Raw genomic sequence first — 21,623 nt, 5'->3', positions numbered from 1 at the left:
AGCTGTTTGTCTTGGCAGGCGAATATGCATCTGTTTCCTTATCTTTTCTGCTTAACCTTCGAATCTTTCAAATATTTCAGATTGGTGGGTAATGTCAGAGCCCTGAATGACATTGCCCTGGCCTGGTTTGGGCGTTGGCAGTGTTGCATAATGTGCTCCTGACATCTATAGCTCCCAAAGTGTGATTTCACAGGTGCAACTGCAGCATGAATGACAATCAGCTGGGTCATATGCCTGAGTGGAAATAGTGCGCACAGAGAGTACATAATCCCCGCGGGTGTAATCTATTTCTCCATATCGTGTCCTTGTGTATTACCGAGAGCTTTTATCAACACATCCTGCTGACGTTGAAATGCTGGCTCACTTAGGCTTCCGTGGGTTTGTGTTATGTTCCCACCAAGACGAGCTCAAATAGAAGCACGTGAAAAGTCCCGAAAGGTCCAGGTAAATAGATTCACCCAGAGCTGATGCAGGGTGGCGCAGTATGCTGCAGTTTCCATCACTAGTCCCTTACCCTGGGCTGCTGCAGTGAAATATCCCGGGGGCAGCCTCTAGCCTAGTGGCTAAGGTTCACCACTGGGACCTGGAAGCTTGATGCTTCAAGCCCCAGTGTAGCCACAATAAGACCTGCACAACTCTTTCCCCTTAACCCTGCATTGCTCCAGGGGGATTGTTCCCTACTTAGTCTAGTCAACTGTAAGTCACTAAATAACATTATTATTATTATTATTATTATTGTCATCTCAGAGTGACTGGCCCAAGCTTATAGGTTTAGTGGGGAGAGTATCTCTGATTCCTCTCTGATTCCTGAGTGTAAAGGTTTAGTGTAGTGTCTCTCTGATTCCTGAGTGTAAAGGTTTAGTGTAGTGTCTCTCTGATTCCTGAGTGTAAAGGTTTAGTGTAGTGTCTCTCTGATTCCTGAGTGTAAAGGTTTAGTGTAGTGTCTCTCTGATTCCTGAGTGTAAAGGTTTAGTGTAGTGTCTCTCTGATTCCTGAGTGTAAAGGTTTAGTGTAGTGTCTCTCTGATTCCTGAGTGTAAAGGTTTAGTGTAGTGTCTCTCTGATTCCTGAGTGTAAAGGTTTAGTGTAGTGTCTCTCTGATTCCTGAGTGTAAAGGTTTAGTGTAGTGTCTCTCTGATTCCTCTCTGATTCCTGAGTGTAAAGGTTTAGTGTAGTGTCTCTCTGATTCCTGAGTGTAAAGGTTTAGTGTAGTGTCTCTCTGATTCCTGAGTGTAAAGGTTTAGTGTAGTGTCTCTCTGATTCCTGAGTGTAAAGGTTTAGTGTAGTGTCTCTCTGATTCCTGAGTGTAAAGGTTTAGTGTAGTGTCTCTCTGATTCCTGAGTGTAAAGGTTTAGTGTAGTGTCTCTCTGATTCCTGAGTGTAAAGGTTTAGTGTAGTGTCTCTCTGATTCCTGAGTGTAAAGGTTTAGTGTAAATGAGGCTCTGTGCTGCTCATGCATTACTGTTCATTTGTTCCTGCCGATTCCGATTCACAGACAAGATTAGGGTAGGTCACTGATCTTCCATTCATAATGGAAGAATATTTAATTGGTATCATCCAGTGATATTTCTGCTAATGCTTTTTTGGTTACTTACTTGGCTGTTTTTTCAACTGTGTGAAGTCTTTAAAATGTTGCTATTTTTGATCTGTCTAAACATCGGATACATATTTACTGCTTTTCAAATATTTCTGTACCATACCTTAAGGTATGCACTCTATTAGGTATCTATTAGGCTTTTTTTTTTTTACTTATTGACCAGTCTGGTCCTTCTCCTCTGACGTCTCTCATTAACAAGGTGTTTTGCCTGCAGTGCTGCTGCTCACTGGATGTTTTTAGTTTTTCGCACCATTCTCTGAAAACTATACTGACAACTATACTAGACTGTTGTGCATGAGCATTCCAGGAGATCAGCAGTGTCTGAGATACTCAATTCACCCTGTCTGGCACCAACAATCATGCCACGGTCAAAGTCACTTAGACCGCATTTCTTCCCCATTCTGACATTTGGTCTGAAATACTTTTATGCATTTAGTTGCTACCACATTATTGGCTAATTAAATATTTGCATTGACAAGCTGGTGCACAGGTCTACCTAATAAAGTTCTCACTGAGTGTATATTGCAATATACTGTAAACATGCACTTTTTGGCAATATAATGAGTATATTTGCCAGCTGTGCATTTTGTGTTTGCAGAATATTCTGGGAATGCATCTTGCAGAAATTTCCAGAATTATTTTTTTTGACATCATTACTTATTCCAGTGGGTCAATGTCAGTTTTCCACGAGCCTTTAGTTACTGAAAGCTGTGCATTTTTACACGTCTAGTACCACAAACAGGAGCATCAATAAATCAATCAGATTTTATTTAAAAAATATTTTTTTATAAAGAATGTGTCACAATGTCAGATTTGCCTAAACCACCCTTGAGAAGGTCATAGCTGACAGTGGTCGGGGACATCTCCCTGGATGGCGTACAGGGTGACTGGCCTGGAAAGAGCTGAAAATATACTATAATGCCGGAAATCAGGAAGGAAGCAAATACTTTTTCGTGGCGCTGAATTTGTGATCTCGTACCTTATTATGGAATATGGAAGATGGTGAGAATTTGTGTCTGTGCTTCAGTGAGACGAGAACAGTACCCAGGAAGCTCTGCCGCTGTCATCAGAATCACGGGCCTGCATGCCTGGTCCTGCCAAGCCGCAGGGTTACCCAGCACTTAATTCATCTATTAAAGCAGCTGATTACACATTTAGCTCATCTCTCCTGCTTCCGTCTGAACTGGTTTCTGATTGAAAGGTGTAAACAAAGACGGAATAACACATTTCTTTATTCAGTTAAAAAGAAATACGGTGACTTGGAGCTTGAAGTGACATTTAAACAGAATAATACATCCGATCTGCACAACCCACCACTCACTGTCAAAGCAAAATAATATCATGTCTAAATGCATTATTACTAAAGATATTCGATGGAGGATAAATAATGGGGAAACAAAAACACACAGTTGGAGGTTGTTTTCCGAAAAGTCGATTTCCACTGCTGTACAGCTTCCGAAGTTGCACAGCTTTGCAAATCTCATGATTGGATCATTAGAGTAAATGACTCATTGCGTATAAGCTTGACCTTCACACATGAATGAAATGTAATGATTTTTGAGTGTGTCCTGGTTTTCTCACAAACCCTTGGACAGTTTGCACTGTCTCGGTGTCTGCAGCAGGTCTACGTGATTCACTTTGTACAAGACACACCAGCTCCTACAGAGAGCATGGGAGAAATAATGAGAATATCTGTCCCTGAAGTTATTCTTTACTCTATCCCTGCCATTCTTTCGGTGTTCACCGACAATCCCGAAACCCAGTTCAAGCTAAGTATATTTCCTATTATGATATTTGACTGAAATACTGTTTGTTTTGTAAATGTCTTTACAATAAAATGTTGTTTCGCCCTTGTATACAGTGCAATGTATTAGAGTATATGATGCTGCAGTTAGCACATTTTCCCTATAATATCAAACATGTCTTCCTTCTTTTCTTAATTAATCCACAAGCGCCTTCTTTTCTGTCATACCACAAGCATACAGTATATACAAACCCATTATTAGAGGAAGAGGACGATAGGTGAGAACTGAGAATATGAGATGATGTTTAACTGGTTTTATAACTAAATGAAGACATCTGTCCTTATTGGGCCTTGTTGTTTGGAGTTGTGACCCTTGGAGTGGGCAAACCCAAATGATGTCCATGTGTCAAGGGTCACGGAAAGGTCCTGTACATGGATCTCCTTGAAACAAATGTCATCATTGATCTGTCTCTCGACTCTCAGCTGAAGCTTGCGGTGTTTTTTTTGTGGTTTTATCTCCATGACTTCTCAGTCTGGAGACTGAGATCTTAAGGAGTTATAAGGGCCCTGGGCAGACATGCTTTTGTCCCTGTTACTCAGAGAACTTTGTGTTTTGAAGGTCCAAGGGCTTTTACCTTGAAAGGATATAAAATCTCTGATTTTTTTCTTTTGGTTTTTATAGGATCCAACACATCAGATAACACGTGGATACCCCCTTCACCCTTTTGTTTATCATGTTTGTTGGGTATAATAAAAAGATTAACGCCACATAAGCTCCTGGATTCCTGTACCCAGCACTGCCGTTGCTGGGATTTTGGGCACACGTATTGTGTTTACTGTCTCTAACTGATTGGCAAATGAAACAGTAAAACAACATGGTCACGTTCATCAAACCGTATGCAGCAGAACACCAGGTCCCTTCTTGGTGAACAAATAAGCACTCTATTTGTTGCGTTTGTGGCCCACGGATGGGATATCATTAACCCTTGGCAGTCCGTGTTCCTGTCCTGTGGTTTTCAGGATGATGGATGTAGTCGACTCCCCCACTAAGGACCAACTCAGATTGAATACTGCCAGCTGGGTGTTTGTGTACCTTTCAAACAAATTTGACAGTGTTTCTTGTGTTTTTCTAACATCACCATACCTGTTTTTTCCTTCTCTCTCTCCCTTTTCCTTTGCTCATTCTTTCCTGCTCCCCCTCCCTGCCTCCCCCTCCCCCCCCAGGGCAAGCGGAACAAGCCTGGGGTGCAGACGGCCACTCCGGACCAGGCACGGGGGCGGGGGGAGAAACAAGCCATCAAGTAGGTGCCTGGGACCTGGGGGCGGGGCTAGGTGTGGGGTGGGGTGGGGTTTGGGGAGGGGCCAGGTGGACGTGTGTGGGGCTAGAGGTGGGTGCAGAGGTTGGGGGCGGGGGTAAAGCCAGGTGGATAGGGGCGGAGTTTGGGGGCAGGTTTGGAGGTGGGTGGGGGTGGCACCCGGGGCAGGAGAGGTGGGTCATAATGGCGGTTTTCCATCAGTTTGCCAGAGTCAGTGTATCTAGACCTGTCCCTGAAGACAGGACCACAGAGTAGCAGTGGAGTTGAGTTCCAGCAGGGCTCTTCAGCTTCCCAACTGTCCTCTCAGGTTCGGACACCATCCACAATTACACCCGAAAATCCGGCATTTGCTCAGTTCAGTGATAAAATTTAGGAAATGCAAGGTGAATGTAAGTACTCCTGCAATTTATAAATGTACTCATTGACTGTAAAAGAGCTCATGTTTCCTAGTTTGTAGCTTCTTATTTATTTATAGCAGGATATTTGAAATGATGAAATTGAGCTTAAATCGTTTGAGGATATAGGTGCAGTCTGACTTCTGTTAATATTTTCTGTGGTTGTTAATAGCTGTTATATGTGAAATTTTATATGCCTTTCTAAATGCAGAGTTTAGAAACACAGATGATGTCACTAATATGCGTAAGCTCTGAACTGAAATGAACTTCCACACATCCACAAAGATATAACAGAAGATATAAATTCAACCCTGAATTTAACTGGTAACCAGTGAAGAGAGCTGTGATATATATAGATAGATGTATCTTTATTTATAAAACACTTTTCCAAACAAGTTACAAAGTGCTTTACAGAAACAGGCATGGAATCTAAATAAAACACACCAAAATATCCAGTTTTAAGATCAATGATCTCTCTCCTTAGAGCCTGAGAGATGCCTAGCAGCTGCATTTTGAAGTAAGAGACAGATGAGACGAATTCAGTCCAACACACAATAGATCTCCACAGGTCCTTCAGCAAAAGGAAACTTACTATGGAAATTTTCTCTAAGCTGACAAGTTTAATGATTATTTTTTATAATCTAAATCAATCAGTCTAAATCAAAAATGACACCAAGATTTGCATGCGAGAGAACCTTTGAAGACAGGGACACTAATGAGTCAGCTTATTCACAGATTGAGTCAGGGGGACCAAATAAAATAGCCGCACTCTTGTTTAGCCAGAGCCAAATTATTTGCCATCCAGAGTTTGATGTCCTGAAGTCGTTAGGGACTGATGATCACCAGGTTTCAGAGGAAGGTATAGCTGCCTATGATCAGCATAACGATGGTAGGATATGTTTTGTTTGTGAAGGATGGAACCCAAGGGGTGCATGTGTAGGGGGAAAAGGATGGGGCCAAAGATTGAACCCTGCAGCACTCCACAAGTGAGAGGTACAGAGGAGGAGCAGAATTCTCCAAATTGACAGAACAATATCTATATTTTAGGTAGGAGAGTTTACAGCAGAACCTTAGTAGAGAATGCCACTCTACTATATGACCTGGCAAGTTGTCCCTGCTGGCCCTGCCTCTGGGAAAAGGGGCTTCTCTTTCTGCTTTTCTTCTGGGGGATTTCACACTGTGGGGTGTTTAGACATCTTATATGAATGCTCGACAGCTTTAACCCTTTTCTAACCTCTCCTCCCTCTCTGTCTCTGTTGGCCGTTACTTCAGCACTGAGGGCCAATGGTGGGACAGGCCTCCTGCCTGTTCTCCGACATTCACCGACGCCACTCTGTCTGCTAACGCTAACGCTAATGCTAACCTCTCCTTCTCCTTCCTACTCCTCTTCGTTAACTGAAATTATCTGAGTAACTGCACCTCCTTCCTTCCTGAAAGCAGCTCCGGGATCTCCCTTTTAACATCTCCGCCTGTGTGCTGAGATTCAGCATAATTGCTCGCTAAAAAAAATAATTAACAGCTGTACATTTTTGAATCTCTCCTTTTTCTTCATCCCTCCTTCCAGCTTTTTAAACTCCTGAGAAGATGCAGGTGCTAGAGAATGTTGTCATGACTGATTTTCCCTCTGATTTCTCTCTCTGTCTCACTGTAACACTCTGTATTTCTCTCTCTCTCTTTCTCTCTCTCTCTTTATATTATTTGCATGGCGATATGGGAGGGACATTTATATATAGCCATGCCCATTTCCTTTGGTCCCTCACCCAAATTATCATTAAAATGCATCCCATTGTCAGTTTTGGGCTTCCTGTTTTAGAGTGTCCCTTTTATGCCATCTTGTAACCCTTCACTGCAGCTATAGCCCCATGAACACAGGCCCCTCCCACTATAATCTCAGAGCTCTGTGGCCACTCCCTGTTTCTACAGAAGACTGACCACCTCCCACTAGGATGGCTGTGATTGGCTGACTTGCTTTGACCTGTCTCTCTCTAGCCACAGAGATCTAGACAGAGACTTTTGGAATAGCAATGAGAGCAGCACTGTTCAGCAGACGGAGCTTCTAGACTCCCCTAATCATGTCCCCCTGTGCTCCTAATGGAGTCCCTCGCCCATCACTCGAGTGACTCTCTGTCACGCACGGTAAGAGCCTTCTCTCTGCTCAGAGCTGGCCTGCATTAGGCCCGCGCACACTAACAAGATATTCTCTCAGAGGAATACGAGTATTAGCATAAGCCTCCTTTTTTAGGATAAACACATGCAGACAGATGAACACGCATATGTGGCTTTAATCGATCACGGGGCGTGCGAGTTTGGAGTAATATTTCTTGTCCTCGGCTGCCCTCGTAGCCCTGCTGGTGTAGGTCAGGGATACACACGGCCAGTCCTCCGGGCCTTAATGCTCTTTTATTCCTCCACTTAAATCCGGACTCATTTAAACCTGGGACACCAGGCGAGGCCAATCAGTGGCACTAATCAATCAATTAACTCCGGGTTGGAGAAGAAAAGCAGCAGGACTAATGGAGGCGAGGGCCAGATGTGAGTATCCCTGGTGCCGCGGCCTTCTCCCTGTAAACAGAGACCGTATGACGTCTGGAGGACAGCCCTGTTCCTGCCGGTGCTGTTTCTAACACTGGACACATTGTGTGTTTAGTAGAGATGTAACTTGCCAGTATTTATTTCTTGCAATGCATGGCAAGATTCATTCAAGATCAATTCAACTTCAGTCACCCAAAAAACCCAAACCTTGTTAGCTCCTGTCACATAAAACATTGATACAGGCCTATTTAAGATATGTTGGTAAACTTTGTGTCTAAGATGACATACCTGTCCTCAAGCATCAACATTACCAGGACATTTGGGTAAAATCTTTACTGCACTGTAGCATGCACATGTGCCAGTCTTGACTGTACTGCATCAGTGTTTTTGTAGGAATATCGCATATCGTATAACCTTGCCTCACTTTATAATAAGATAACCACAGAAATTGCATGATTAAAAAAGCCACCAGTTAGACATATGTGAATTCAACCCCACAAAGGCATTTTCATCCAATTAGTGGAAATGTCATTGTTCATACTCACGGGTAGGCACAAACAATGTTTGGACATGTATTTCTCAAGGCTACATGCACGTACTGCATATTTATGACTGAGATGCTGAAGACTATCAAGCCAAAGCTGAATCCTCTCTCTGTTTCCAGGCCAGCTCTTTCTCGTCCTGCTGCTCAAAACTCCTGAAAAGCAACACACGTACCTCAGAAACACCCCTATGGGCTCCTTCCCAAACAAAAACACACGTACCTCAGACACCCCCCTGTGGCCCCCAAAGTCCCTACACCCCTGCTGATCTCCCCAACACCAATGTTTACTTTCTCACCTGTAACCCATGGGGTACAACCATGGAGACGGGCAATCCTCATCTCCAACAAAAATGCACACACACACACACACACAGTCACACAAACATGCTTACGCATGCACGTACGCTCGCACACACATACACACACACACACACACATGCATATGCACAGACACACTTACCCACATGCACACATGCACACACACACAACCACATTCACACACGCATGTGCACACCCACGCACACACACCTAACCTACTACTTCAAAGCCCTTCTCCCTTTTCTCTGTTTGGAATGTTCTCTTGGTTTTTTTCGGAGGGTTGACCGTTGGACTTGGGCATGGTATGGCTTCCCTGTGCATCAGTGCATCCCTGCATTGGATCATGTCCACTTCCCCTCCCAATCACCCTCGGCACCTTCCTAGCTTCCCTCCCGGGCTGACTGGCTCTTCCTATTAACCATCCTCCCGGTTAACCTTCCTAAACCGACCTGCTCACCTTCTTAATCCAAAGAGTTTTCGCCTTGACGTTCTGCTCTCTAAAGACTGGAAGGCCCATATCGTGCACTGTGGTGGGGGTGCAGTCGGAGGTTCTGGTACTGTCCAGGGTGGCCAGGCGTGGAGAACTCTGCTGAACAATAACTCTGGAGATCCCACGTGACCTGCTGAACACTAACTCTGGAGATCCCACCTGCCGTCCACTCCCACCACAGTGATGACTGTGCTCATGTCCCATGGTGCAGTTGGGCTTTGTTCACACTCATATCCGATGCGGTTGAGAAATCTGACACCCGTTTATCCGGGATATGTGATGGTCTGTTCATGTGTAACATATCATCTTCAGATTCTTTGTGCTTAGGCCTAGATCCCATTTTTCCTGGTTGTGGCACTCAGTGTTCCATCCAGCCTGATGACCAGCCGACTCCCACACTTATTATGGGATGCTATGTGTCAGGAGGAAGTGCTGAATTGGAATCCAACCCAGACTACCTCATCGTGTGATTCAGATTTGGGCAATTCTAATCAATATCTAGTATCCTGTATTCAGACCACAATCGTGAAATGTGTCGGATTTGTCAAGAAATATCGGATATGTGTCGCATGATAAACAAAAGTGTAAATGCTGCCATGAATGAATATGGGCCCCATGTCTTTAGAAGTATGAGTGTGGGAATGGGAAAACTGCTGGATTATTTATAGGAAGGATGTGTCTCCTTGAACACGGCTCAAGAGTGCTTATTTAAGATGGCAGCATCAGATCCTCACAAAATCCTCAGCTAAAGTAGCTGTGACAAGGTCATTCTAGGCCTATGGGAAAAGAAGTCGATATTAAACAGTCTCTGCCTACATTAAGTGAGAATCATTAGATCCCTATCAGATTTTCACTTACACTTACATCTGATTTATGAATGGAAGTAGAATGAAAAAGTTAAGCTGGAGTCACAATTTGTGTAATTTAACATGAAGATTGGTTTGATGTACTTTATGAAACCTGAAGGTCTACTGCCATTTCTCAGGAAAGTACCATTTCTCAAGTGGAAGTTTCTCTGACCACAAGGATAAGACTAACCCAGTCCCACTAACTGTGTCACCATAAAAATAACTTCATGCTAACCCATTATCCTTGAGGTCAGTGTAACTGCTCCTTGGAAAGGTGCCCATTGGCTGGATTTCAGTGGATTATTCTGCATGCCATCTTAAGAGTTCTGTTCTTACAATGGAAGGTATGATGCATTTCATACCTGTTGTCATAACCTCATGTTTTATTTGAGGCTGATTGTTCTGGGTTACTTGGGAGCAGGATATTAACCTCAGTGGACATACCAACTAGGATGAGGAACTGAATTTCCCATTAAAAAAACTGACTACAAACTGATAAAGTAGACTTTTTCCGGTGTTTAAATCGTATTCTTCACACTGACTGAAGAGTTCTTAAAATGAGACTCAAAGAAGGCCTACACTGTTACCACCGGGGGGCACCACCGTACTGTTCTTTACTACTGATCACAACCCCCCCCTCCCCCACCCACCACCATTTTTGCACATATTCCCTCTTGGCTGGATACCACGCTGTAGATGGCCTAGATGATTATGCTGTAGAGGTGCCCAAACTGATGAGCGCCAGCTATTGTGCTGCCCCCTGGTGGTAGCCTCCATGATCATAAGCCCTAGCACACTCAAGGTCTGGTGCACTGGTGTGGTCAACACATTCTGTTCCTCTCGCTACAGACAGACTGGCACACACAGGCCAGGATTCAGTGGCTCAAAGCCCTGTGGCTTTGTTCTTACCTGGCGCCCATTTTACATAAGGCAGGATGTTTTCGGACATCATCCAATGCTTGCTATATATAGGGTACTGTACTGTACTCATGGGTATCTCCTTATCAAAAGTTACACTCTTCAGGACATAGCCAGTTCATTCTGCATAGACAGTCAGTGCATTCTGTAGTATGCAAGCAAACTCCTCCAGTGAGCCCTTCCACTCCCAGCTAACCCCATACCATAGGCCAGCCTGCCTTCCTGATAACTCTGGCTCCACCTTCCTGTGAACTGGAGAACTGCAATCAGCACCTGCCCCTCCCCTCTCTGCCTGGCTGTGCGGCTTACAACAGGGCTGTTATACCATGCTGATTGGCTGATTGCCCTGTCACTCTACACGTTTCTCTCCATTTCCCCTCCTCCCTCTGTCTCTCCTCAGCGGGGCGTTGTCTGGTCAGAGGGGGGCGTCGGCTGGGGATGGGGGTGGGGCAGGGGGCGGGGCTGAGGGCGGGGTAGGGCCCTATCACAGTGATGGTGCGACCAGCGTAGTACCAGCGAGCGGCAGAACGGGACGATGGCAGACCGTCCAGAGCCACGTGCAGTCTGGAAGCCTGAGGCACAGCAGGTGAGTAGGGAAGGGCTATGGGGAATGACGGGGTAATGTTGGGTAATGTTGGGGAATGTTTGAGAAAGTTTGGGAATATCGGGTGAACATTGGTGTGAAACTTGGGGAAATGTTGGATAAACATTGGAGGAAACTTGGGGGAATGTTGAAGCAAGGTTGGCGAAATGTCGAGAGAAGGTTGTGGGGTAAAAGTGGTTCCAGTGAGGGGATGGGTACGTAATCACAGGTCATCAATCCACCTGATTACTCTGAAGCAAAAACATTCAGATTCAGTGATCTTGAGACAATCCATCCAGACATGCTGTTATATGGAAGCAGAAACTCCCATTAGCAATACCAACTACAATTACCTGGAGCTCAGGAGCAGGCAGCACTGAAGAAACATGGGAGTAAGTAACTTGGTCAGAGAGAGGATAATGTGGGTGGTTTATACCATTTGTTAGAACAGCATACAAGAGGAGCAAGTGGTGTCCAGTCTAAAATCAAAATCAGACTGGACAAGTAAAAATCAAAGGCTTCATTCCAATCACTTATTTTTCTTTCTTGCATTTTATTGTCCTTCCCTCGTGCCGTCCAAAGGAGGACGTAAGATTAGGATGCAAGGATGAGATTTAGGGCCGAGGGACCAAGGCAACATTTATCAGGCAAATGGAACATCCTTGCTCAGTCAACCTTCAGTTTGAAGTGACGTCAATCATGGAGGTGTCGGATGTGGAGAGGTGGATAATTTATATATCACACATATAAAAACAGACTCCTGCAAAGGATGCACTCCTGTGTGCTCGCTGAAGCCTCCTCCGGGAGACTCTTTGCTCCTTGCACCTCCAAGAGGTATTTTACGGATTGGAATATGAATTTCTGGGTCCCATGAGGTCCGAGGACAGGAGGACAGATAAAATAAGTTATTGGAATGAGCCAAATGTCTGGACCGAAGACCACAATTAGCTGGTGGAATCAGATTCTATTACTATTGAGCTAGACCAAAATCCTGCACCGGCCCTTTCCGGCCAAGATTGGACTGATAATAGTTGACTAATAATAGTAACGCAGCTGCCGCCAATCCACGTGTTAAGCTGTTGCAGCATGGGGGACCCAATCCACAGACAGCACAGTGAGAGACAGACAGCGAATGACAGGTCAGGGGCAAACGGGGCACTGCCCAATCAGGTGTCGGGTAGACACTGGGAAAGGAGTGAGTGGCCTGAGAATATTGTGGCGGTCTCTTACCCGCACAGGAAGCGATGATTCACACCCTACTATTCATGCTCTGACTGGCCATGCAAAAAAGACATTCAACATTTTCAATGTTCAAAAATATGTGTTAAAATCCAGTGAGGGATATATGTGATGCAAGCTAGTGCTACTTGTACACATGCACACACAGATACTATATGCAAATAAATATAAATACATATACAGCATATTCAGCAGTGTAACCCACATCTGTAGTGTATTAACAAATATAAATTACAGTACAAATTCACTAAAATATGTTTAAAAGTGAAAGAAAATGTATATTAATTTACTAATGAAAAAACAGACATGCCTTGACTGCATAAGCTTACATTAGGAGTGATCCGAGTATCCATTTCAGACGAGTACTCGGAACTATTATTGACATTTTTCGGAATATGAATGTTGTACGAGTAATTGGATTCATTATCGATCAAGAATGGGCCTGCTTCATTTATTTATTTTTTACATTGGCTGCACATCAGAGAAGAATGCCTAACATAAAGTTAACACTGTTTCATGATAAGCCAGTTCCTACCTGGTTCATTACATTACATTACATTACATTACATTAATGCCATCCCCTTAGATCAGTAAAACTCTCGCCTGCTGTTATTTTCCTCATTTGGCATGTCCAGAGACTGGCTGCCAATGGGGAAGACATGACCCGTTGTAAACACATAAAAAGCCATGTGCTTCAAACAAGCTACAGTACAGAGCTGACTTTAGATATAAATGATCCAGGATTAAAAGTGCCCAAGTTAATTGTAAGGATGGAGGATGTGGTCACGATTTTGTGGATATAGACATTATTTTATCTAGAGGTAAGGTAGTACATTTTGTCAATTTCGCTTTTTTCCGGTGGTGATTCTGTTATTTAGTTATTCACTTCTAAACAGCTAGCTAGGTACTGGGATTGTGCTGTGACACGTGTGGGCGATTGCCATCGGCTTGATTTGCTGTGGAAGTTGTTTGTGGTGATGTTGCGGTGGATTTTTTTAGATTGCTATAATGTTAATGTAGCTAGCTAGCTAGTGAGCTTGTTATGTCTTACCAATTTTTCTGGTCAAATTACCTGTGATCTGAAGTGGTCTGAACACACTTTAATGTGTGAGGATGTCTGAAATGTCTAGCCATTCTCCACCTACGTTTAACTACTCAGTGCCTCCAGCTGGTCTACTATAACGTTAAATGCTTATCTTGGTGGAGCCTGTTGGCTTATTGCTACATGAATGTATAGCACAGAATTCTATTTTAGCTAAATTATCTGCTGTATGGAGTGAGGGTTCTACCTGGGTCAGACTCACTGCATTATCCGTTGGGGTTGCTATAGAAATCAATTGTACTTGTAAATACAGTGTTTTAATGATCATCAATGAATACATTTTTAGCTCCTAAATTGAAATAAGCCTGTGTATTGTAACGTTAGTGGCTGGTAGCTAGTTTAGGTTTACTGTACTGTAGTGTGGGTGATGGATAGACATCACTCGATAGCAACCTGGGGCAGTTTTGTTCTGAATTTACTTATTTTGAAACATATACCGATTATCCATGTGAGCCCAGTGTATTGAATGAGGTGTATTGCCTCCATTGCCTCTGTGTGGTCGCTGGTCACACAAGTGTTTGTGATTTACGGTGTTATTTGGGTGATTTGTATCTGCTTTATTTTATGTAAAAACTGTGACGGGACTGTTTAAACGACACCTCTTCCGGGTTATGCCACGCACACTTCCGAGTATGAGGAATGAGTGACCGGTAATTTAATTGGTTTACTGGTATATAGAAACGGATACCAGTCATGCCCTACTCACTCACCCCTAGCTTACATACCCATCATAACAGCAGCTCTTAAATGGCTCCGGTGGTACAAAGTCTTAAACTTTGTCTGCTGGCTGTCCTGCTTGCTAACTTAACAGGATCAATGATAACATTATTCAGTTCAGGTAAGCTATCCACCACACCCACCTCTCCGGCTAGATTTTGGAAATGTGAAAAAAACAACAATGATGTTTTGAGACGGGTGCGTGGGGGTTGGACCCAAAATGCACGACTCAGAAACAATAGTTAAATAAAGTCCCGTTAGGGCTTTATTCGGGACGAGTCCCAGGAGCGTAGTAAACACAAGCAAAGTCCATACACGAAGATCCAGCCAAACAAATATAAAACAAACAAAAAGCACGGTGCCGAGGGAAGAGGCAATCTCGTAGTCGGTAGACGTGCAGGAAGGTCCGGTAGCAGGAGAGCTGTCAGCGGGGCAGATGAACAGGCGGACGGCAGGCAGAGGCGTAGTCGTGGGCGAAGCGGGAGTCGAAACCATGAAACAATCAGCGGGGCAAAAGTACAAAAACGGTAGGCGAGGACGTAGTCAAAAAACAAACGATGGTCACAAAACAGAAATCAATAAACTATGGTTGGTAAACAGGCTTGGATCGTAACGTGTAATCAAAACAGTAAATGCTCAAGAGTTGCGTGGAAAACAGGCAGACAATTTCGCAGTGAACAGTTGCGCGACTGGGCTATAAATGCAGGTGTAGACAGGTGTAGACAATTAGTTAGAGCATAGCAAGGAAATGGAAAACAGGTGCGATGGATGACAAGTTTAACAAGGAGATTAGTAATCGTTAGTAATAAACCTATCCTGCCCTAGCATTAGTAAATTAGTAAATGACATGCACGGGAAACGTAAGGTAACATGAACACATGATTAGTTTGTTAGTCTCTACCCAATCCTGATCTAGCGTTAGTAGTTTTAGTAAATAGACAAATAGAAACAATTAGGAAGTGAATGACAGAAGGAGAGAGAGAGAAAAGGCGGAACGCAAGGTTTGCGGAAAAACATGTAAAAGTGTATGCATAAACCGTGACCAGTTAACGTAACAATAAACATAAATCAAAACATGACACAAAGCGAAACTAAGACGATAACCACTAAACATAACCAGGAATATAATCGTACGAAAACATAACTAGACATGACAAGAAAATAAATCGTAACGAAACATAACTAAACAACATGACGAACCTAGACTAACATAATACATGAAGACACTACGTGACTAAGACAACATGAATAAACATAAAACATGGCGAGACAGACCTGAAATGTGACATGTTTTTCACCATTAATAATTTTGTAGCCATGTAAATTGTTTCTCAATGACACAAACTAATGATAACATTACATAAGTGTATGTAAGTCTATGGACTAGCTGAAAAGTTAGATGCACTCAGACCAAGCAATTACTGATGAAAGATATTTGGTGGAAATGGAAAACAGCAGAGGCTGTGGGACTCCTTTGAGAAGGGGATGAGCAGAGACCTGTGACCTGATTGGACAAATCTGCTAAACAGGAAGCAAAGCAAGAGAGGGCAGTCCCATAAATGCTCATCTCAGCTGGGGTGGAAATCAGGAGTTGGTTGTTGACCGTATCCTGTAGTGGCACGTGCCTCCATCAGAGCCAGGAGAGCAGTCACAGTTGACTGTCCTGATCAGCCAGACTGGTGAGGGTCAAGCTGAATGCGCTGTTGAAGAAAAGTTGGTTAAGTACAGCTTAAGGCAGAAAAGGCAGTAATGACATTAGTCAATAGTTCCAAATGTCAGAGGATTGCCACTTGCAAGGAAGCTGTTAATAATGTAAGACCGATAAGGAAGAAGCTCACCGGATATAGACTGAAGACAAGCTGATGGGATAGGGTCAAGCAGATAGGTAGTTGTGTGATTATTTGTGATGAGTTGAAGTATGTCTGTGGGTTCCAGCATCGTGAAGGAGGCCAGTGCAGCAGTGGGAGTGCTTTGGGTAGTGTGTGGCATCAATAGATGAGTGAAGGAGTTCTAGCCACCTTGCCTTCAAATAGGGACAGGAAGTAATCTGCAGAGAGGGGGAGGGATGAGGAGCGAAGAGAAGGTGGTGAACAGTTTATGTGGGTAAGACGCATGATATATGCACTGGTTTTTACTGAGAAAAATTTGGGAGTCGGGGAGTGGAACAGCTCCTGGTGAACACAAGGTCTAGCTGGTTATCAGTCTTGAAGGCGGCAGGAGATGAGGACAGGGTGAGGGTGAAGGGCTGGAGGAGTGAGGTAACACTGGAGAACTAACTCTTGGAAGGTTGAAGTGTCCAGGTAGGATTACAGGTGTGGACCTGGAACAGAGAACAGCAATATCGAGAAGGATGAGTTACAGTAATGGCATGGAATTCAAAGGAGGAAGTGCTCAGGGTCTGTATAGGGGAGACATGGAATTACAGAGAAATAAACAGTGCCCCCGCCATGTGTTTTTAGGGAGCGCTGACATCATGGTGTCAGAAAAGGGGTGGACTTCAGGAGTGATGCCTTTTGAGATGTGTTTGTGTGGTCCGGTCGTGACGCCATGCCTTTTGAGATGTGTTTGTGTGGTCCGGTCGTGATGCCATGCCTTTTGAGATGTGTTTGTGTGGTCCGGTCGTGATGCCATGCCTTTTGAGATGTGTTTGTGTGGTCCGGTCGTGATTCCATGCCTTTTGAGATGTGTTTGTGTGGTCCGGTCGTGACGCCATGCCTTTTGAGATGTGTTTGTGTGGTCCGGTCGTGACACGACACCTCCCGTGGGTTTGTGAAGATCCTCTCTTTTTCCATTTCACACCTTCCCCTTGCACCTCTCCTCACACCCTCCTTCTTTCCCTCCAGTCTTTCACTTCTTTGCTTCTTCACCTTTCCTCTCTCTCTCCCTCTCTCTCTGCTCCCCCATCTCATCTATAATTAGATCCTATTTTCAGGCGTCGAAAGTAGTGACATCGTCTTGTGTGTGTGTGTGTGTGTGTGTGTGTGTGTGTGTGTGTGTGTGTGTGAGTGTGTGTGTGAGAGTGTGTGTGTGTGTGTGCGCGCACATACACATCTCACACCTATTCTCACCATCCATCACTCTGTTTCTTCTTTCTGTCTTTCTTGGAATCATTATTAATCATTACTAATTGTTATTTTGTTCTTTATTTTTTGTTTTGTTTTTATTTTAATTGTACGGAATAAAGTTTATAAAAAAAAATTATCTCTCACTGTTGCTTTATTTTTATTTTTTTATTCTACCGTGCTCTCACCAACTCTCTATTTTTCTTTCTTTGGTACTTGGGTTAAAGTTTGACTTTTAACAGAAGTTGTGCCAGAGGGAGGCCAAAACAGCAACATTCAGAGTGAGACCGCAAGGCAAGAACAGGACAGATACATATCTGTGCTAAATGCTCTCTGGTAGCTGTCAACTCCTGAGAGTTGTTTAGCATCTTTTTTTTTTTTTTCAACTGGAGAGATGTCTGTGTTGCTGGGTATAGCACCTCATGTTTCAGTGTGAAAACCCAGCATGTAATTCAGCTGTGATGCTTCCCTGGGACTGCATGATGAGCCTGGGTCTGTGCAGTGGCATGTCATAGAGTCCCATAATTCCCACTGCAGAATCAGCCGCTCATATTTGTGGAGTGACAGTTATTATATGCGATAATTAGTTCCGCAAATTCCATAATCTGGGCAACATTGTGGTGCTGCGATACGGCCCTGCTGAAATTGGAGCAGATAAATCCCCTTTCCGGTAAATTGTGACGGAGAAATAACTCGAGGTTCAAATGCCGAAACGGGCAGTCAAACAAAGTGCAGTCTATGCTCTGGCATACGAGCATTAAACAGAGCGCTTTAGGACTGAGGAGAGAGGGGATGACTGGCATTCTGGGACAGATGAGGAAGGAAAAGAGACAGGGAGGGGGCGGATGCACTGACAGGCAGACCGAAAGCGAGAGCTGGACGTTGGTTGGCTGACTCTTCTTCCCCAGAGGGCAGCTGAGTGTTTAAAAGTGAGAAAAGAGAGAGGGACACGTCACACTTAGACGGAGGAGTGAAGCGAAAGACTTAGGCGGGAGAGTAAGGAGCAGGAAGGGCGGGAAGATGAGGATCTCGCACACGCACAGAAGGGTGGCTAGCGTGCGGCACGGCTCCAGTCACGTGCCCCGGCACGCTCGCCTCCCGCAGAGCAGAGCTGGGCCGGCCCGGCCGCTGCAGAACCGGCCCGCTCTCGCCCGAGCTGCGCAGACACTCGTAGGGCACGGACCTCGCTCCGCGCAAACTTACGGACAGACTCGCTCCGCGCAAACTTACGGACAGACTCGCTCCGCGCAAACTTACGGACAGACTCGATCTTCGCAAACTTCCGGACAGATTCGATCTTCGCAAACTTCCGGACAGATTCGATCTTCGCAAACTTATGGACAGACAGGCGCCTGGCGGCTGCACACACCCACGCATACGCGCACGCCCGTGCATACACACACACCCACGCATACGCGCACGCCCGTGCATACACACACACCCACGCATACGCGCACGCCCGTGCATACACACACACCCACGCATACGCGCACGCCCGTGCATACACACACACCCACGCATACGCGCACGCCCGTGCATACACACACACCCACGCATACGCACGCAGCTGCACACACACATGCAGCACGTATGATGCACTCACAGGCTCTGCAGACCAACTGTGGGCTCTACTGTTACTTCTGCTACTGCTGCTACTGCAGCTGCCTGACCCTCCTCTCTCTCTCTCTCCTCCTCCTCCTATCCCCTCCTCCCCTCCCCTCTCCCTCTCCCCTCTCCCCTCCTCCCCTCCCCTCTCCCTCTCCCCTCTCCCCTCCTCCCCTCCCCTCTCCCTCTCCCCCCACCCCTCCCTCCTGCCCTCCCCCCTTCCTCAACCTCGTCTGCCCCTCCCTCCCTCCCTCCACCCCTCTGTTCCCTCTCTCCTCTCTGTCTTCTGACATCCCCCTATCCTTCATCTACCCTGACCCCTCCCACTTCTCCTCTGGCCCCTCCCCCTCCCCCCTCAATTCCTCCTGTCCTGCCGCCCCCTTTCCCCCTGACCCCGCACCCTCACCCCACCGTTTCCTCCTGGCCCCTCCCTTCCTTCGCCTCCTGCCCCGCCCACACCCCTGCCACTGCCACCGGCCCCTGTCCCGCTCCTTCCTCTCCCTGCTCCTGTGCCCCTCCAGCATTGGGGATCCATCCCTCTCCTCGGCCCCCACAGCCCCGGAGCACCAGCCCTCCTCCGGGCCCCCCAGGCCTCGAACCCTGCTCCGGCAGCAGAGCCTGCAGCAGCCCCTCCCGCACACGGCTCCGCCGCCCACCTCACAGAGCCTGGGCCAGCTGCAGCCGGGCGGGGCCCCGCATGGAGGGGCCCCCAGGGGGGCGCGGGGGGCCGGCAGGGGCGCCAGGGGGGGCCACCTGCACACAAACCCTGGCAGCTGGGACCACATGATGGGGCAGATCCGCAACCGCGGCCTCGACGTCAGGTCCTTCCTGTGAGTCACTGGACCTTTTGTGTGTCCCTGCTGTCCTGTGTCTCTGACTCTGTCCTCTATGACTCCCTGCTGTCCTGTGTCTCTGACCCTGTCCTCTATGAGTCCCTGCTGTCCTGTGTCTCTGACTCTGTCCTCTATGACTCCCTGCTGTCCTGTGTCTCTGACCATGTCATCTATGACTCCCTGCTGTCCTGTGTCTCTGACTCTGTCCTCTATGACTCCCCGCTGTCCTGTGTCCCTGATTCTATCCTCTATGTGTCCCTGCTGTCCTGTGTCTCTGGCCCTGTCCTCTATGACTCCCTGCTGTCCTGTGTCTCTGACCCTGTCCTCTATGACTCCCTGCTGTCCTGTGTCTCTGACTCTGTCCTCTATGACTCCCTGCTGTCCTGTGTCTCTGACTCTGCCCTCTATGAGTCCCTGCTGTCCTGTGTCTCTGACTCTGTCCTCTATGACTCCCTGCTGTCCTGTGTCTCTGACCCTGTCCTCTATGAGTCCCTGCTGTCCTGTGTCTCTGACTCTGTCCTCTATGACTCCCTGCTGTCCTGTGTCTCTGGCCCTGTCCTCTATGAGTCCCTGCTGTCCTGTGTCTCTGACTCTGTCCTCTATGACTCCCTGCTGTCCTGTGTCTCTGACTCTGTCCTCTATGAGTCCCTGCTGTCCTGTGTCTCTGACTCTATCCTCTATGAGTCCCTGCTGTCCTGTGTCTCTGACTCTATCCTCTATGAGTCCCTGCTGTCCTGTGTCTCTGACTCTATCCTCTATGAGTCCCTGCTGTCCTGTATCTGGCTCATACTGTATGTGTCCCTGCTGTCCTGTGTCTGGCTCATACTGTATGTGTCCCTGCTGTCCTGTATCTGGCTCATACTGTGTGTGTCCCTGCTGTCCTGTATCTGGCTCATACTGTATGTGTCCCTGCTGTCCTGTATCTGGCTCATACTGCGTGTGTCCCTCCTGTCCTGTGTCTGGCTCATACTGCGTGTGTCCCTGCTGTCCTGTGTCTGGCTCATACTGTATGTTGTTTACAGGGATGGGTAGTGTTTACTTACGCAGGTATTTTAAGCATGTGTGTGTTTTTGATATGCAATATGAGGTTTCTTACCTCATTATCATTTGGTTTGTGTCTCTGAAGCACTGCTGGCTATTGTTACTTATTAAAGACTCTTCTGTCTCCTTATCCATCATTCACCAGCACTTCAGCCTGATCTTTCAGCCCATCTCATTTATCCACTCGTTCTCAGCTCAAACGCAATCTGGCTCACCCTCAAACCATTTTTAATACCAGGCTAGATGGGCAAGGTAAAGGACTGTGTTCTCCTCTCATTCAGCGTCCCTCTGTGAGCTCGATTATCTGAGTGTCCTTTAGCCTTCTCTGCTGTCCTCCACCTTTTACCATCTTTCTCTCACTCATAACTTCTTTTTATCGTCCCTTCTCAGTCCAACACTTTCAAACTGTGTATCAGTCCATTCATGGCTTAAAATACAAAAAAATACTCTTAAACACACAGTCTATGTTTGCTTTTCAAATATTTTAAATGCATATTTGAGCGTGTTCGGGGAAAAACTGTTTGCACACTAGTGTGAAGATGACAGGTGCAAGAGACACACCAATGCAAATTATCAAAGTAAACTTCACAGCACTGCTTATGTTGAAAGCTGACTTTTCTAATTGTAGCTCACTTATGTTTTGAACATTCTTCATATCAATGGTGAGAACTTAATATAGTCCTGCTTATTAGTAGTCCCATTGTCAATCATCAACTAATGACAAGGTCCTGTTCTGAGGT

The 21,623-nt window shown here is 45.8% G+C and overlaps 1 protein-coding gene across 1 annotated transcript in view; it reads left to right on the top strand.

Annotated features, from left to right (window-relative positions):
• LOC133111132 (uncharacterized) overlaps window positions 1–21,623 on the top strand; it is a 248,977-nt gene that overhangs the window by 155,565 nt on the left and 71,789 nt on the right. Inside the window, exons 3-8 of the mRNA XM_061221278.1 lie at window positions 4,565–4,641; window positions 7,041–7,133; window positions 11,102–11,287; window positions 18,509–18,574; window positions 19,531–19,825; window positions 19,942–20,633. Coding sequence (XP_061077262.1) covers window positions 4,565–4,641; window positions 7,041–7,133; window positions 11,102–11,287; window positions 18,509–18,574; window positions 19,531–19,825; window positions 19,942–20,633 — 1,409 coding nt within the window. The remainder of the gene's footprint in view (window positions 1–4,564; window positions 4,642–7,040; window positions 7,134–11,101; window positions 11,288–18,508; window positions 18,575–19,530; window positions 19,826–19,941; window positions 20,634–21,623) is intronic.

The sequence above is a fragment of the Conger conger genome, chromosome 15, assembly GCF_963514075.1.
Source record: "Conger conger chromosome 15, fConCon1.1, whole genome shotgun sequence".
In the NCBI taxonomy this organism is placed as follows: Eukaryota; Metazoa; Chordata; class Actinopteri; order Anguilliformes; family Congridae; genus Conger; species Conger conger.
Note: the sequence above shows the minus strand (reverse complement) of the source record. Positions and strands in the feature narration are given on the sequence as shown.